We start from the raw sequence: 18,829 nt of genomic DNA on the forward strand, positions 1-18,829 counted from the left end.
TCCTCTTTCCAGTAGGACTACTAAATGTCACCTTCAAATGACCCTACAACAGAGAAGTTGATTCATTAGTAAAAGAAGAACACCTTCTAAAGGAAAAGGACAGCTAAGAAATCTTATGATATTAGCAAACACATTAGATACTGAGTGTCAGCTAGAATTTCCAAAAATGGAAATTCTCTCTCTCTCTCTCTCTCTCTCTCTCTCTCTCTCATTCTCTTCTAACACTTATACATAACAATACCATGGAGATTTTATTATTAAGCATTAAGATCAAAGATCAAAACCTTTTCCATATTGTAACATAATTCAATGCATTTTGTTTTCTTTATCAATGTCATTCTTAACATTAATTGTACAATTTAAGCAACTTTACATTCATTACATTTTAGAAATCATATTTAACATTGATACAAACCTTTTTCTCATCTTAAAAGGCTTAATTTTTCTAAATTACACAGTGTTAACTATTTCTAGTTTCCATTGTATAAATACCACTGGACTGTTATTATCTGTATTCTATAAATATTATTTACATTTTGTACTGCAGTAAAACTGTAACTTGGGGGGAGGGGGAGAGGTAATCTTCAAAAGAAAACAAAAAATTGCCTTCGGTCCAAAGATGAATTCATTCTAGTTCAGCTGAACCTTGGTTCTTGTATACACATGTACCTAAGTTCCAGTACTAGACACACCATAACACTGACCCCCACTTAATTTTTTATAAATGTCATGGAAACACACAAACACACTGCATACACTGATTCAAATACACACAGAAACTCACACAGCACAACATAGTCGTATACAGAAGAGGATTATTGGGAAAGGTTTGATGTCACAATAACTGGAAAAGAGTGGATTCAAATAGAATTGAAATATTGATCTGTTCCACATTTTTTTAATCTTTTGCTGATTTCAAGAAATATTAGTGGCATTTATTCAAATATAATCATAACATGTGAAAAGACCATTCTACAAATTGCTTTATAATCTACCTACCTGTGTGTAAGACAGAGATATGTTGCTAATTCCATTCTATTTAATGCCTACACATTCCAAGTAAAAAGAGCAGAAATTCTTCTATTCTAGTGCTTAACTTTCTAGAGATTTAAAAGAAGAGAAATAGTTGAAATAGTTTTGTGCATGCATTATTAATTCTTTTTCTTTATTAGTTGTTCCCTGTTGTTCAACTCAGGCCTAAAAATGATTATGTAACATTTGGGGAAATATATGCAGCCTAGCAACCCAGCACTAGAGGCCAAAATGGAGAAAACCTCCACAGCCACCATGTATTTCCCTTTGGTGCTCAGGTAGGATGGAACAAAGGAAAGCCACACACTGCAGAAGATCAGCATGCTGAAAGTGAGACATTTGGCTTCGTTGAAACTGCTGGGGAGCTTCCTGGAGAAAAATGCTACAGAAAAACTGCAAACTGCCAGAAAGCCCAAGTAGCCCAGAACACAATAGAACATGGTAGCTGAGCCTTCATTGCACTGCAGTATCATTTCCTCAATTTCTGAATGGGTGTCAATATCAGGGAATGGTGGAAATGTGAAGAGCCACACTGTGCAGATGCCTGCTTGAATCAGGGAACAAGAAAGAACAATGGAGGTGGCCAGTCCTCTTCCCACCCATTTCCTCATTCTGGATCCTGGCTTGGTGGCCATGAAAGCCAGAACCACAGTGATGGTTTTTGCCAGCACAGAAGACACAGCCACAGAGAAGATGATGCCAAAGCTAATTTGTCGAAGGAGGCATATTATAACACCTGGTGCAACGAGGAACAGCAGTGAGCAAAGGAAGCAGAGAAGGAGAGAGATGAGTAGAACGTAGGTGAGATTTCTGTTATTGGCCTTGATGATGGGAGTGTGGTGATACTTCAAAAATGTTGCCAGCATCACAATTGTGCAGAGAGAAAAGAAAAGTGCCAGAATGACTAGACTTATTCCCATTGGTTCTTTATAGGACAAGGAAGATATTTTCTTGGGAAGACATGAATCTTGGTCCTTATTTGGATATTGGTCTTCTGGACATTCAGAACAAACCTGCATGTCTGGAATTTAAGTATATATACACAAACATGTATATAAAAAGCACCATGATCATTCAATTATTGTTTTATTACATAGGTATTTGATATGCTTTTTACCTGAAAGTGAGGCTAGCGCTGACCTTATCCATGTGGCTACTCATGCATTTGGGCATGAGGAATATATATGTACTGTATATGTGTGTGTGTGTGGGGATAATTAAGGGACTGTCTTTTCATGTTCCTTATATATTACTCTGTGGTTTTAATTGTCCTTATTTACATATATGTTTGATTTTGTTGTTGTATCATGTTTTTATGGGGTATAATCTTCTACAGGTTCCTCTAATTAGTATAATTAAAAAATATATATCTATAGTGGAATTGTGTTGCTTGCAGTTCATTTATGTCTAATTTTGTTCATTGTTTAACAAACAAGTACCAATTTGGTGAAGAAAAAAGAAGGAAAGGAGTCGTCTTTTCCCCTTACATCACTGTTGTCAAAATTGGCCAATTTAAGATATGTGGATTCCAACTCCCAGGATTCCCCAACACTGCCTTACATTATCCAGATACCAACCAATCTATTGGTTTCTCTACCATGTGGTATGGATTTGCTAGAGATAGCTTCCCTGTGGTGACATGAACAAAATTTGGGTGCTTGGCAACTGGCATGTACGTAGGACAGTTGCAGCATCCCAGGGCCACATGATCACCATTATGTGATCGCCATTTGCAACCTTCCCAGCCAGCTTCCAAGAAGCAAAATCAATGGGGAATTTAAATATATAAAGAGAAACATGTATATAAAAAGCACTATGGTCACTCAATTATTGTTATATTACACAGGTATTTGGTATGCTCTTTACCTGAAAGTGAGGCTGACACTGACATTATCCATGTGGCTCCTCATGCATTTGAATCTTAGAAAGCATTAGGCAACATGTTTTCCTTTTTTAAAAAAATTAAGAGACGGTTTTTTTCATGCTCCTTATATATTATTGTGCGGTTTAAACAAAAATAAATATAGTGGGATTGTGTTGCTTTCAGTTCATTGATGTTGAATTTTTGTTCATTTTCTAATGAAAGTTTGTATCCATAAATACCAATTTTGGTGAAAGAAGGGTAGGAAAGGAGTTGCCTTTTCCCTTTACATCACTCTGTGGACTTTAACCCCCAGAATTCCCCAGCCGGAATGCTCATGATTCACTTAACAGCCACATGATTCAGTTAATGACCACAGTGATTTGCTTAACAACCACCACAAAAAATGTCGTAAGATTGAATGCAGTCACTCAATGCCTTGCTTAATGGCCCCACCAATTAATGACAAATTTTACGACCTTATTCATGTAAGGACTACCTGTCCATTAGTTTTCATACTTCCAAAATCCAAAGAATTGCCTGTTATGACCTTCACAACCATAAGATAACCTCAGCTCACTATGCCTCTTACCCTTCTGGCTTGACATTTTCCCTTTCGGACATGGAAGGCAATCATAGCAACAAAACGGCTTCCCCTCCTGCTTTCTCCTGAAATAACCAGGGAGGCAGCTCTTTGTACACACCGAAATAGGTAGGGTCTGCCCAATAAAGAAAATAAGAAAGAAAATATTAGCACTCAATCAAATATTTCGAAAAAAGATCTAAAATCATGGTGGACTGATCTTTAGCAAATCAAGACTAATTCTAAGCATTTTTTTCTCTCATAATCATAAACATGAAAACAATGCAAGACTGGATTCCACTTGCTGATCAACAATTTTTATAAATAACCTGTTTTTTTCTAATTTGGGAAATATTTTAGATTTAGACCAGACACCAATGTTATGCTTACTTCAGTGGGACTCATCAACACTTCCAGATATTTAATCTCTTACTTTGGATAATATAGAAATTATAAACAAAATTAATGAATCCATGGTGATTTATGGTTCTTCAGGAATTAGGTTCAATCAAATCAAAGAACCCTTCTAAGCTTTGCATTCTCTTAATTGTCATGTCAAGTATTGGAGAAATGAAAATTAACATAGCTCTCCAATATACTGTATATTTTTGCACTGCATCCTATATGTTTAACCTAATACATAAAAAGTACTAAGTATATAAAACTTTCCAAATTAATTTGCTGTCAGATAACATTTATTGAGCATGACTTCAATCAATGGTAGTAAGAGTAAGAATAAATTAGATGAATATACAATTACACTATCCATTACAATAACATATGTGTAAAACTGTTCTATATATCTTCAATTACTTTTTAAGCTTTACTGCAACTTATGCTTGGAAGCCCAATTAAATTTTTTGAAAAGCACTGTTTCTCCTTTCCAGAAATTTTGAACTCTGACATAGCTTACAATTGTTCCCACTTCTAGATAGATGAACATAACTGAAAGAATAAGTTTTTATATTCTTTTTATGTTAAATGATATAGAGCTATCATTTAGATATCTTCCTAGTCATTGAATCAAAATTACGTACATTCAGAACCTACTTGGTTGAAAGTGCTGGGCCAGGTGATAGCTTCCTCATGAATGGTGAACTTTTGGTCTTCAGCAGCCCAGGGATCCAGCTTCCCAACTTTCACTCGATGGAAGGATTGGTTTGGGAATGTGACCCAGTTCTCAATATCCAGTCCTGTAACCAGTTTTCCATTCTGGTCAAAGGAAATTTCATCCCCAACACTGTTGTTAAATGCAATTCTTTGCAAATAGAAGTGAAGCTGAATATAGAAAGAATACGCAAATATTTGTGAAAAAGTGAGTACTGTTAACATATAATATCTTTTGGTATGATATGTAACCCTTTGATTCAAAGCAGTTTACATGTGTGCAGATGCCACCTAACTGTAATGTCCTGGTGTTCCTCCTTCTTTTTTAATTAATTAATTTTTTATTATTGAGGGGGAAAAAATAGGAAGTGCTTTAACAAAAAAGTAAAAGAGATACAACAAAGGGAAAAATGTTAATACTTGTTTATAACAGTAAACAATGACAATCTATATGTACTTATCAAAAGGAAATATTATTCAAGTACATATTTATTTCTAACACATTTATTAGGATTATCATTTTTTTTAACCTACTGTATTTTGTATAAATGAGCCCCATATTTCATTACACTTGTCTGTACAAAGTCAACATCTATAGGCAATCCGCTCATAAGTGGCAATGGCAATCAGGTCTTCAATCCATTGAGTGAATGGGACCATGCATTTATCTTTCCAAAGCTGCAATATCAGTGTTTTGGCCAAGGTAAGGGCATGGAGAATTCATCTACATTGTCTGGTTGTCAAGTTCAATGAAATAGGTATATAGTTCAAAAGAATATTATCCTCTGAAAATTTTAGCTTTGCCACACAATCATATTTATATAGTCCACTACTTTCTCCCAAAACTTGGTAAGTATAGTACATTGTAGAAATATATGTTTTAAAGAGGCATTACCCTTATTACATCTCCAACATAATGTTGTTTTGACAATCATTTTCTATACAAACATAAATGAGTCCAGTAAATTCGAAACACTTTTTTTTTTCTTTTGTATTATAAGTCATAAATTGAGGTCTATAAACACTCTTGCTATAGAAGTTAAAAAACTCTTGCATTGTCTAGACAATATAGGAACCTCTAATTCCTTATTCCACTCATTTCTTAACATCTGCATATCATATAATTTATAACAAATCTCTATAAAAACTAATAGTAGGTTTTTGACTTTTAAAGGAATTAACAAATTGTTCTAATATCTCAGGTATCTCAGAAGTTGAAAATGCTGCTGGTCCAAACAATGTTGTTAACAACTGTTGTAACTGTAAATATTGCCATTGGGTTCCATCTGATAGATGATATTTATCTCTTAACATGGAATATATTAAAAATTCATCTTTATCAGTTGGTCCAAAGTCAATATCGCTGCTTCCATCCAATTTTTTTCATATTACCATCTTTTCCCCAATGTTTAAAGTTGGTTTTCCCCATAAAGTCAATTTGGCATGGGAAAAAGGGTCAAATCTTTTTTTTTTTTTTAATTAGACATCACATTCCATAGCTTTCTAACTGACAAAATTGTTTCCAGAGATATTAGAGTTTTAGTATATAGAGACCCCAATACTGTCCATCCAACCAAAGGGGCTATATATATATATTCCAAAGTTCCCTAAATCAGAAAATTCACACCACTTGTTGCCTTCTGGTATTTAATACTTGACAATAAGTAAGCATGATGATATAGCTCCAGATTCAGAAAACTGAATCCTCCCTTATTAATTGGGTAATTGCATTTTCTGTGAAGATATTCTTGGAACTGAAGAACTCCATAGTAATTTTTGAAACAAAGAATTTATTTTCTAAAAATATTTTCCAGTTATAAAAACTGGAATTCCTCTCAGAATATAAATTAATCTGGGAGTAATATTCATTTTGAGAAAATTCACCTTTCCCCAAAGGGTGAGATTTAATGACTCCCATCTATTGATACCTGAAGAAACCTCTCTCTATATTTTATTTATATTACATGTTACTAAATGAGTTATATCCTTTGGTGTACACATACCTAGATACTTAATGGATTCAGTAAAAATATGGAATTGATATTCCTTAAATGAATGGGTAACCAAATTTTCACCTATTGGCATCAATTTTGATTTGGACCAGTTGATAGTGTATCCTGCTTTTCAACCATCAAGACCATCTGTTAAAGTCAAGCTCTGAAAGAAAATCAAAATTCCCAACCAAATTGCTAAATTTCCCTATAGGAAAACATGAATGAATCTGAATCTGAAAGGTGGTAACTATCTCCAGCCATCTACCATCCACCCTACAACACAGTGTCCTGCAGAAAGGATTTAACTGCAAGATACAGAATGCAAACCAATTACAATTCTTTGCAACTCTAGAGGCATTGTTCAAAACAACTGGACTGACTAATGAGACCCCAAAAAGCAAAAGACAGACAATTATTCCTTATGCCAAAAGGATACAGAGATAGAACCACCTTAAGGCAGAAGAAAGAACAGCCCTGAAAATTCTAAGAGAGGTCCAAACTGTAACTATCCTCTCACCAGACAAAGGTTGACTCACAGTTTTGGAGAGAACATAATATAAAGAAAGCCAAGGAACTACTGAAAGACAAAGAAACCTGCAAGTCCATAAATACCAACTGTATATAGAAACTGACTCACCAAATCAAGAAATCCCTCTACAAATTTGCCAAGAAAGGACAGGGGACAAAACAAAAGAGTGGCAGATGAAAAGCTGTGGACCTATCTCCCCATGTTTCTATGGATCTCCTAAAAGGCACAGACCCAACATACCTCTCTGTCCAAAGATGTCATGAGCAGCGACTATAACATACAAATAGCCAAAGAATTTACCAAAACATTGGACACCTTATAGATGGGAATGAGAAATCTTATCAGTTCACCACTACAGTGCCTTCAGGTAATCAAACATTGAAAAAGATGAAAATATGGTTTTGTTTGATGTTATAGCACCCTTCACCAATCATAGATCCAGAACTAGAAAAAGAATCTATTATATTACTACTACCCAAAACACCAAACCTAACAGAACCTACAATTGAAGTAAGAGTTATGGAATGTATTGTGAGAAAAATATATCTTTAGGTGAATCTTTGGGTGAAAGAAGAAAGTTTTTAGAGGCCTCAGATGAATGGGATCGCCTTAATAAAATTAAAACATAAGGGAATGTGCAGCACCCTTGAAGCTGGCATGAACTAGGCTGATCGTAAAGCCCTTATCACAAACATCCCCGTAGCAAGGTAAAAGAGAATGTCTTCTACTTGGCAATTGGCACCTTGAACAATTTGCTTCTTCCCCTCTGACACTATTGCTTTCCTTATAGATACCAGTTGTTCCATCCTTGTAGATAGCAGCCAAGACAGGGACAGAAAGTAACTTGAGAAGTATTGCTCATTTAGGTATGCCTGCATCATCATATATATATGTATACATATGTGTTCTTTTCCCTTCGCCTTTCTTGTAGAGCTGTATAAATATCAGGGCATTTATTTTCTCTACAGGGGAGTATCTCCCACTAACCTTTAGTGGGGTCCCCCTCCAGTACGTACTGCCTAATAAACACTGCAGTGAAGCCTTGATTATTTTGCCTTTGTGTCCTGCATTTTGATTCCACAGTATTAACTTTTGCTTCATCACTTCCTTCCAGATTTTTTTATGGACAAATATATAGATAAATTACAGAACCAATACCCATGGGATCAACCATCTCAGGATTCAGAGCTAAGACTGTGATGCAGTGCCTAAAACAAGAGCACTCCCAAAATGTGGCTCCATTATGTGGACAAAACTTTTGTCATAATAAAAAAGAAACAGTTGAAAAAGGTGCACGAGACAATCAGCAACACCTTTAAAAGAATGAAATTGGATTCAGATACAAATATAAATGATGTTCTTATGGATGGATATAGACAAAAATATTGTAGCAGAAAACCCTTTTTCATAGAAAGATATAATGAGTTGCTTATAACATGTTGAACTGGATAAAGGATGACGTCTGGCTTGAGAGACATTGAGGTTGGTGAAGATGGCCAAGTCTTTCCATATTGTTTTGGCCATTTTCTTCTTTTTTCTGTAAGTTTATATTGTCTTGTTTTTTCACTTGTTTTCAGTTTCATAAATATTTTTCTATTACTTTCATGTAGCATCATAAGGTAGGGACATATCTGCCATGTATGCAGTTTTGAAATCAATGTCCCTAATTTTCCAATGGGTTTGATTTTATTATCTCTAGTATATCCATTTTATATAATTTTCCTTAATATTGGTATTTTAATGCATTAAAAAAATATATCTATTGCAATTTTTTTTAAAAAAATCACTATATGCTGTGCCTGGGATCCTGAAATGGAGTAAAGTAAAAGATACTGTTATGTCTTTCATGACAAGTAAACAGTAGATTAAAGCTGAAAGCAGTTATTAACTCACTTGAACCGAACACATTTCTCTAGCATGTCCTATCCTCAGTTCAAGATCCTCTTTGATACTTGGGAGCTTACAAGCCTCACTATATTGAAAAGAGTGGGATGTGGCCATAACTGTATCAAAAAGCTTTTTTCGTGTTGCATTGTGGACAATGCTTTCATGAGATGGGGAGGGAATGTAGGGGAGGAACAGGAAGAGTTCAATAGTCAACAAGTCTGTCCTTCAGTCAGAGCAAACCTTGAAAAACTAAACACCACTGGAGTTTGTCTTCTGTAGTGCCTCAGTTTCAATTTCAGACATTCAGTTGCTGTCAAATTCTGGATACATTATGAAAACCTCCTTCAAAGCCTCATTGCTTATCTGGACATCAGAAATATGATCTAACACTTTAAAATGACATTATTTTTTTTCTTTACATAAAAAACAGACTACTATGTATTTTAAGAATTGATGCACAGACCACAAGGATGATGTATCCTTGCAGTACTGTGAGTATACAACCATCAATGCTTCCTCATAACCACAATTCAGTTTGGTTCTCTGTTCATTTGGCCTATAGGCATAAACCTAAGAACTCAGCAATCTAATGTGCTTCCTTCCATGCCCCCATTTGCTTGGTGTTCCATCTATAACATTTGTTGGGATCCTGTTGGCATCTAAGTGGCAGTGTGGACTGCATCTCCCAAGTATCAGCCTACCAGCCCTGCACCCTACAGAATGCTTCTCATCCTATCTATTACAGACTGATTTTTTTTCTCTGTGCTGCACCATTCTGCTGTAGTGTACAGGACACTCTAGTCTGATATAAATCTCTTATTTTTTATTGTACATATTCATATTTTCTGCTGTATATTAATACCCATATCCTCAGGAAGCCCTAATCTCTGGCTTTCCAGCACATGTGTTACTCACCAAGTGACATAGTCCTTGGATCTCTCCTTTCACTTATCAAGTATCAAAAGGTAAATCTAACCATCTGTAAAAGTCAATAGGTATCTTCAGTGGAAATGAAGTCCCATATCTACAATGCTTGACTCCTCACAAAGTTACCTGCCATGGCTGTGGATCCTGGAGATTCACTTTCCTGCCACTCAATATTCTCCTATGTCGTCGTTGGCCCAATTGTATGGCATGTAAAGCATGTGCCACAGCATTCACTGCATTGTATATACTGTAACTCTGACTGGTCATGCTCACTTCAAAAAAGGCCCCAGGAAGGCTCTCCAGTTTCTCCTTTCCAGTGCAGACGTCCTCAGTTTTCTCGCTCACAATCCAATTTGGAGCCACACAGCCAAATGCTTGCTCCCACACATCTTTCATGAAACCATCTTGGTGAAGGAATGAGAAATGGTTTCTTGTCTCAAGAAAATGCTGGAATCCTTCAACTTCATTTGTGTAAGCTACAAAGGTCAAAGCACCTTGGAGCACTTGGATATCCCAGCTGCTTTGATAAAAGAATGAGGCAAGGCCCATTTGGTTGGCCACAATCCACACCTTCCCTTTAGGCTTTATAGATACTACTTCCATTTCAGGTAGATGTAACAACCATCTCAAATGTAGAACATAGTTATCATTGATTATCACAGCATTAGCTTTGCTGTTAATAAAAACATGGAATGTTTCCACAAGCCATTTCAGGCCATCAGAAATGCTATCGATATAAATTGGCCTGAGTTGTTCCAAGAAGGCAATACAGATGCCATGGAGAGAAAACTCTGAAAAGATCAATTGCTCAAAATTTGGTCCACCGTGTCCTTTCACTAGTATCCCAACCCAAATCCACCTGAAGTGCAAAAGTAGTTGAAGAATTCCCCTGAATTGGACGACTTCATCTGGAACCATGCAGTAGTAGAAAGGGATTTCAGTTCTACCATTCATACTTGGAGTAGGGCCATATAGGAACTACAGAAATACAAATTGGATTAGCAAATGAAAAAGAGAAAGAGAGGGGAAAAAATGCCTAAAAATGTCTATCCTCTGTTCTGAAATATCAGAATTCTTAAATATCTCATTGTATACCTTCACATTATTTTTGTGCACAATGTATTTATGAAAACAGGGTTGGTCTAACTGGTCCTTGTGTTCCCTTACAACTCCACACTTCTACAATTCCACAAATTCCAATTATTTTTCCACTTAAATTGGAGACTTCTTGGGTTTCTTCTATAGTGGAAATAATAAAGGGTTTTATTATCTGTTGTAGAACAGTATAGAATTTGTAAGTTCATTGTTCTATAGATTCTAAGAACAAAAGAATTGTCTAAGAATTTTGTTTGCACCTATGAACATTTTCTGTAGTGAATCCTTCAGTCTTTAATGCCATATATGAGGATGAAATATCAAACAACAATGTGGCTTCTTGGGACAGTACTGTCATTCAGAACTTGCTTTTATGAAGTCTGTGACATAGAAGATGTGGCCTTGGCTTGCTATTTTTTTATTTACTTTCTTTCTTACTTACTTTTAACCTGACTCAGACCCAAAGGACTCTGAGGAGCATACGGTGTGGAAGAAGAAAATATAGCATAATAATAAATAAATCATTTTTTGTTAAAAAAAAAAAAGCAACTACAAAAGAAATACAGTAGTTTTATGAGGAGATAATACACAGAGATTGAAGTAGACATTGGAAAACTACCCTGTTTTAATTATTTTAAGTTTGAAACATTAAAATTTTTGAACTGCCTTCCTCTAAGAATTAGAAATCTAAATTGTCCATTCCATTATTTCACACTTCAATAAACTGATTTTGGTTATGTCCTTGGTTCGGCATGCTGAACTTTCAGCTGCTACACTGGATCTTAAAGAAGAGTCTTATCTGTTCCTGTCATCCAAAGAGCCTGCCTTATCTGTCTTCTCAGCTTTTGATTTGAATATTGGGGTAAGCTCAACAATATGGGGGAGGACTTGCAAGAAGTACTAAGGTTTTTTCTACTCCAATGTAAATGACAATTTCTTTAGTTTTCCCAAATCTGCAATGACAGGTAATGTTTAATACTTATTAATTGTTAGTTTTTGAAACTGATCTATCATTATATCAAATCCTGAAACTAAATTCACACTGCTTTAAGTTTTAATGAATACATTTTCTTAAATATACTTCATAGAGAAATGTACATGAAATTAAAAAGATCTTAAGATCTTGCAGCCCGCCCCATCTGAAAATACAACACCAAGTGTAGACAATTTATCATTAATGTATCTTACCTGTGGAATTTTGTAAGTGCCTAAAATATCTGCCATGTCAAAAGAGATTGCAGGCTCAATAGCCCCAACAACTGATATGAGTTTGTTCAGGATGCCACAGTTATAGTTGGGAATGAATCTGTTCTTACTGGAGAAAAGTTTCATTGTGGCATGATATGTCTGTGCCCCACCATAACTATCATAGATTCTGAAGCCCAAGGTGATGTTAGGTAAGAACTGGAGGTCTTCACTGATCTTCTTCACAGCAAATATCATGGTCAAGATATGCTGATAATACTTAGTCAGGACTCTGCAATGGGAATCACATGCTGCTTAAAATGAAGTTTTGCACTGGTTATTCAATAATCACTCAGTTTTCAATAAATACTGGGCACTCTTATGTGAGCTTTAAATTTTTAAGCAATATTGATTATTCTGAAACTGAGCATTATGATAGCTCTGTGTATAAAACAGCCATTCTTCTAGCTCTGTAAAATACAATATTATTATTATTATTATTATTATTATTATTATTATTATTATTATTTTCCTAGAGAAAGCTTCATTTTAATTTAAGGGTTTAGAAGGAAATGGCATAGATCTTGAATTTAGTCTGGTTTAGCTTTTCCCAACAAATGAGACATCCTTTGTTGAAGTTCACCAACTGTGACTCCTAAAGAACCACAGAGAATTATTTAGTATGGCATAGACTGTATTGCTTTAACTTCTTATGGTATTCAAAAATCTCTGCATATTAAACATACCATTTAATATAATACAAAATTCAAACTTTTCTCCCCTAACAACAAATGTTAAAAAAAAAAAATGGCACTGATGTGATTTGTAATGTCTTGGTAAGCTTAGCTGTGGTAACTTGCTGTAATGGTGACATTGGGAGAGAAAAAAATTAGAAGGATTAACAAAGAATGAACATTTTACTAATTAAATAACAATGAGGGCAGGTATTTCTCCCATCTCCCTCTGCTCCCCCAAAATAAGAGCTTCAGTACATCATATAATTATGCTTTGAAGAAAACTTCATGTGTAGAATTTTCTTGCCTCATTTACTGAGATAAATTATGCAGTATCTCCTATTGAATATTATTATTCCTATAGTTCAATACAATTTAACATTTTATGCAGAGTCAGTTTGAGGAGCTGATGCTATAATCCCTCTACTACTGGCTCTGTGTGTGTGTGTGTGTGTGTGTTTGTATTGTCAGATTCTGCTAATTATGAAGTAATAGATGTTTATTTTTTTTCCCTCTTGATTTAAGGAACAAAGAATCTAGTTGGTTTCATTTAGAAAATGCAAGGAAATAATATTTGAAATGTGTAATCTCATTGACATTTTAGCTTGGAAAATGTATATTTACATCACTGCAGCTCATTCAGATTCATTGAATAGTTCTATAAAGAATATCATCTACTGTGGTATAGATTACAGAAAGAAAGTAAGAATTATAACATACAGGGGTTCATCAACCACATAATGACAGGGATTTTCCTCAAAGGTTTCCATATCTCTAGTTATGAAGACAAAAGAACTAATGCCACCAATGATTAGGTCACCAGGTTGGAAATAACTGTGAGCAATTGGAAAAGGATCTCTGATTCTGCATTTTATTATTTCAGTCTTGCAAAGCATATATGGCAATAACAATAGTAGAAGAATCAATATCATGTTAGATGTTAATCTGAACTCAGTTTCTCTCACTCCCTTAGAATGCTTAAGTTTTCAAGAATGTGAAAGCTTGAGCTGAATCTCTCTCTGTTCCTCACATAACTCCCAATCTGTTCTGAAACTCAGAATAAAACCCCTTCTGAGAGATTATTCTGATAATGATCTCACCTGCTCCTAAACTTTAAGAATATTTTTTTAAAAAAATTGAATATTTAAACATTCTCGGAGCTCATTTTTCTTTGTAGGAATAAACTGGCAATCAGGCCTTTGAGAAGCAGCAAGTATAATAATAGTTTTTTTGATAATAATAAGAGGGAGAGTAAATTGCATCCCTTACATTTCCATTTCTCTGTGGAATTAAGAATATTCTCAATTCTAAGTACAGTAAATGCAATTCCATCCTTCAGTTGAACAATCAGTCAACAAATAGTGAAGAAAAGTTTTTGAGATGAGAGAGGTGAGGTACGAGGAATGTGTTCTTGATTCTAAAGGCAGGCCTAAAACACAAAGGGAAAAAAAAAATGCTTTAGCGAATATGAGGACAAAAATCCACCCCCTATTTGTAACTCCTTAAAAAGCTTCATCTTTTTCCAGAATCAAGCAGTTGCCTCACAGCTGTAGTGCAATATTAGGGAAAGTTCTGTTTGATTGGAGGAGTTTCTTGCCCATTAATGTGTGAGAAAATGAAAATTATGTTCATACAAACAGAAATTTGCAGCAGGAAATAATCTAACTTAAAATTTCCATAGTGCTTGATCTCCAGCTTATTTTCTTTTAAACTGGAGTTTTCTTTAATCCTTGCCTCCATGAGAATATGATCCAATAAAAAAATCAGTTCTTAATAGGACCTAGTGGCGACACTTGACATCAACTCAAAATTTAATTTTAAGTTTCTGACTGAACGCTTGGTTAATCTGAGGCCATTTGACAACACATAACATGTGCAGATATAATAACTGAGTTCTGACATACAAAAACAGCATTCCCCTTCCATTTTAAAATGCTTTCGTGAGTTCACTATAAGGGGAAATAAATTTTGTGACACATTGTGAAGAGTGAGGATTAGCACTTTTTTTTACCCATTAACAGAAGAACAGAGGATGCATAAACTTCAAATGAGGCAATCTGTTGTAAATTCACCTATCAATGGGACAAGAGTAAGTTTACATGAAGAGAACTAGAACATTATACCAAGCCCACCACAGTATATTCAAATTTAGATGAGTATTACCATGTCAAGGTAAAATGTTGTAAGTCTAGATTGATTGGATGTGTCATCCTGGACAATGACACTCTGTAGTGGGCTCATACTGGCTTGTAGATAGCACCTATTCTAAAACAATTACTTACCAGAAATAAAAGGCACTAATCTGGAAAAAATTGATGCTATTGATACAAACAGTGGTAGCAAATCTTTTAGCAAGCCTAGTTTCCTGAAAAGTCAGCATCTGTGACCCATCTAGTAAAGGCTAAGGAATATGGGACATGGAAACTTGGCTTGTAAGAAGAGTAAGTGATAAGAGTATGTCAGGAAGGGAGGGAGGGAGGGAGGGAGGGAGGGAGGAAGGAAGGAAGTCTTCTAATGAAACTCAACCTGCAAAATCAGATTCTGTATTTTGAAGCTTCTCTGTTACAAACTGCTAATTTTTTTAATGGAATATTGAATCAATAAACAGCTTGAATCAAATTGGATTACCTTCAAAACTCAACCTGTAAAATAAAATTTAATAAATGAATACATGAATAAATAAAATTACACTCTCTTCAAACGAAACTGAATGACAGCTGATTCAGAGACTCCTAGTATGTATGAAAAATAAAATTCCCCTCTCAACCCTCCGGGTGGTATGTGTCTTCCTCAATCTCAGGAACTCTACCAGAGGCCTGGGAGTTTGAGGGTTCTGCGCAGTATCTGAGCTGTTCCTAGCACTGCATTCTTCTGAACAGAGAGCTCTGATGTTGTTCCTGGGATCTGTTGGAGCCATTCTCCCAGCTTAGGAGTCACAGGCCCAGGTGCTCCTACCACCACTGGGACCACTTTGGCCTTTACTCTCCGTATCCTCTCTAGTTCTTCCTTTAGGCCCTGGTACTTCTCCAGCTTCTCATACTCCTTCTTCCTGATGTTGCTGTCACTTGGCACTGATACATCTATCACCACTGCTGTCTTCTGGTCCTTGTCTACTATTATGATTTCTGGTTGATTGGCCAGTACCTGCCTGTCTGTCTGGATCTGTAAGTCCCACAGGATCTTAGCCCTGTTATTCTCCACGACCTTTGTGGAATCTCCCATCTGGACTTAGGAGGGTCTAGCCCATACACTATGCAGTTGTTCCTGTACACAATGCCAGATACTTGGTTGTGCCATTCAGTATATGCTGTTCTTGCCTGTATCTTACACCCTGCCACTATGTGTTGGACTGTCCCTGAGACCTCTGTGCAAAGTCTGCACCTTGGGTCCTGTCTAGGGTGGTAGACTCTTGCTTCTATGGATCTGGTGCTTAGTACCTGTTCTTGTGCTGCTATGATTCGTGCCTCAGTGCTGTCTTTTAGGCCAGACATTTCCAGCCACTAGTAGGATTTCCCAATGTCAGCCATTTCAGCTGTCTGGCGATGATATATCCCATGCAGGGGCTTGTCTTGCCATGGTACTTCCTCCACTTGAACTTCCTCCCATGTCTGCTGCTGCCTCAGGCATTCTCTCAGCAGTTCATCTTTGGGTTCCATCTTAGTGATGTACTCCTGGATGACAACCCAATGTCCTCACTGTAGATCCGTGTCAGGTGGATCAGTGAGTCAATGTCTCATTCACTGTTAGCATACAGCTTGATCTCATCCACGTATAGTAGAGGAGGTGGCTGATGGTGATTCCTCTCTTGAACTTATACCTGTATCCAGTCCTTGTGATTATCTGGCTGAGGGGGTTTAAGCCTATGCAGAACAGCAATGTGGACACTGCATCACCTTGGTAAATGCTGCACTTGATGGCCACTTGTGCGAGCTGTCTTGAGTTGACTTCCAGTGTTGTCTTCTACAATCCCACTGAGATCTTGAGGAAAGTCCTTAGTGTCCTCTTGACTTTGTATAGTGCCAGGCATTCACAAATCCATGTGTGTGGCACTGAGTCATAGGTTTTCCTGTAGTCAATCCAGGATTGGTCTGCCTAGATCTTGCATCTCAGGCGACGGCTCTATGAGCATCTGGTGTTTTGAGACCCTGGTGTTGTTCCCAATGCCCTTCTGAGCTGTGCTCATGTACTGGCCCATATGGTCTTGTAGGTTGGCAGCTAAGATGACTGATAGGACTTTCCATGTTGTGGGGAGGCGGGTTATTGGCTGGTAGTTGGATGCTGCTGTTCCCTTGTGAGGGTCTTTCATGATCACCACTGTCCTTCCTTATATTAGCCAGTCTCGGTGGGTAATTCATGCACTGCTGTTAGTTTCTTTAGCCAGTAGGTGTGGATCATGTCCAGGCCAGGTGCTGTCCAGCTCTTCATGTTCTTGACCTGCTGTTGGATGTCTCTTACTGTGATAGTGACTGGATCCTGTTCTGGGAGATTGCTGTGGTCTGCTTTCAGGTCCTGCAGCCACTCTGAATTGGTGTTATGTGTCTTCTCTTTCTCCCATATGTTCTTCCAGTACTATTCAGTTTCCGCTGCTGGTGGCTCTGCTGTTACTGTTTGGATGTACTGCACTTGGGAGTACACTTTGGATGGTTCTTTGGAGAACAGGCCATTTATCTTCTTGCTTCTGCTTCTCTAGTGTACCTCCTTAGCCTGGAAGCCAGTGATGTGAGCCTTTGTTTAGCAGTCTCTAGGGCTTGAGATGGAGTCAGGCCCATGTATGTTTTCAGTAGCCAAGTCTTATCCTTAATCTCCACACCATTCTGTAGTTCTATCAGCTGACTGACTTCTCTCCGAGTTGCCTTGATCTTAGCCTCCAACCTCATTTTCGGGGGGGGGGGGGATGTACTGCTGCTCTTCGTGATAATGAAGCCAAGCATTTCCAGGATTACACTGGCTGCAGCGTATACCAGTTCATTGGTTTGAGTTATGGTGGTAGTAGGGAGTGTCTGGAGGGCTCTATTGGCATCTTCTGGCATATTATCTGATGGTACTTCTCCAGTGAGCCTTGGTAATCAGTCCCGAGGGTTGACTGTAGCTGGTTTATCCATGATCTTATGCCTCATATCAGCTGCTGTGTTCTGTAATGGAGGGGGCAGCAGTGACGTTCCAGTTTCAGGTGTTGCTTACACATCCAGTTGTTCTTCCAAATCTGCTTAAGTCTGGGTTATAATGTCTATCTCAAGTTGTGAGAGCAGCTTCCTCTTCACTATGTTGAAGTGCTGGGTAACTAGTTGTTTCTCAGTTAGTGTTGTTGTAGGTCTTCTGTCCATCCATAGTTCCCTCATACGTTTCATATATGCCATCCAATTAGGTCTACTGTTGTAGTAGTATTCCATCAATTCCTTGTTCTCTTGTCTCGTCCATGTATGGTTTGATCCAGTAGCCCAATTATCGTCAGATTGTCCTGGTTCTCCAGCATCTGACCAGACCCTGTTAATTCAGGCAACGTCTGAGCCAGCATGACTTTCTTAGTTTATGTCACTCTCATATTTGAGGTAGGCAGGTAAAGTGTTAGGGGGTCTTTGCCCAAGGACCCCTACTGATAATGTAGGTACCAGCCAGGATTTGAACCCCGGTCTCCTGCATCAAAGATGGTGCTCTAACCACTACGCTATCCAGCTGCTTGTGTGTGTGTGTACACACGCATACACATACACACATATACACACATAAATACACACATATACATACATACGTTTAATTTAAAGACAGGATAATTTTCCATTCATTTCTCACATCACAAATAATTCATGAGATATAAATGATAAAAATAATGGAAATTTCAAAGAAAGATTACTAAAAGAGAGAAATATTGAAAAGAGGAGTTTTGTGTGTTTATTA

General features: G+C 36.9%; 1 protein-coding gene across 1 annotated transcript; it reads right to left on the reverse strand.

Moving 5' to 3' along the window:
* Nucleotides 1-1,151: 1,151 nt before the first annotated feature.
* LOC103048790 (vomeronasal type-2 receptor 26-like) lies at nt 1,152-12,458 on the reverse strand. The gene is made up of 6 exons (XM_088142485.1): nt 12,204-12,458; nt 10,047-10,898; nt 7,347-7,376; nt 4,527-4,754; nt 3,486-3,612; nt 1,152-2,053 (listed from the first exon to the last, which is right to left on the reverse strand). Exons 1-6 carry the CDS (start codon nt 12,456-12,458, stop codon nt 1,152-1,154), a joined length of 2,394 nt encoding a protein of 797 aa, XP_087998611.1.
* Nucleotides 12,459-18,829: the final 6,371 nt, after the last annotated feature.

The sequence above is a fragment of the Python bivittatus genome, unplaced genomic scaffold (assembly GCF_059951505.1).
Source record: "Python bivittatus isolate LINGU-HERP-01145 unplaced genomic scaffold, Pbiv_v1 ctg000440_np1212, whole genome shotgun sequence".
Taxonomy (NCBI): domain Eukaryota; kingdom Metazoa; phylum Chordata; class Lepidosauria; order Squamata; family Pythonidae; genus Python; species Python bivittatus.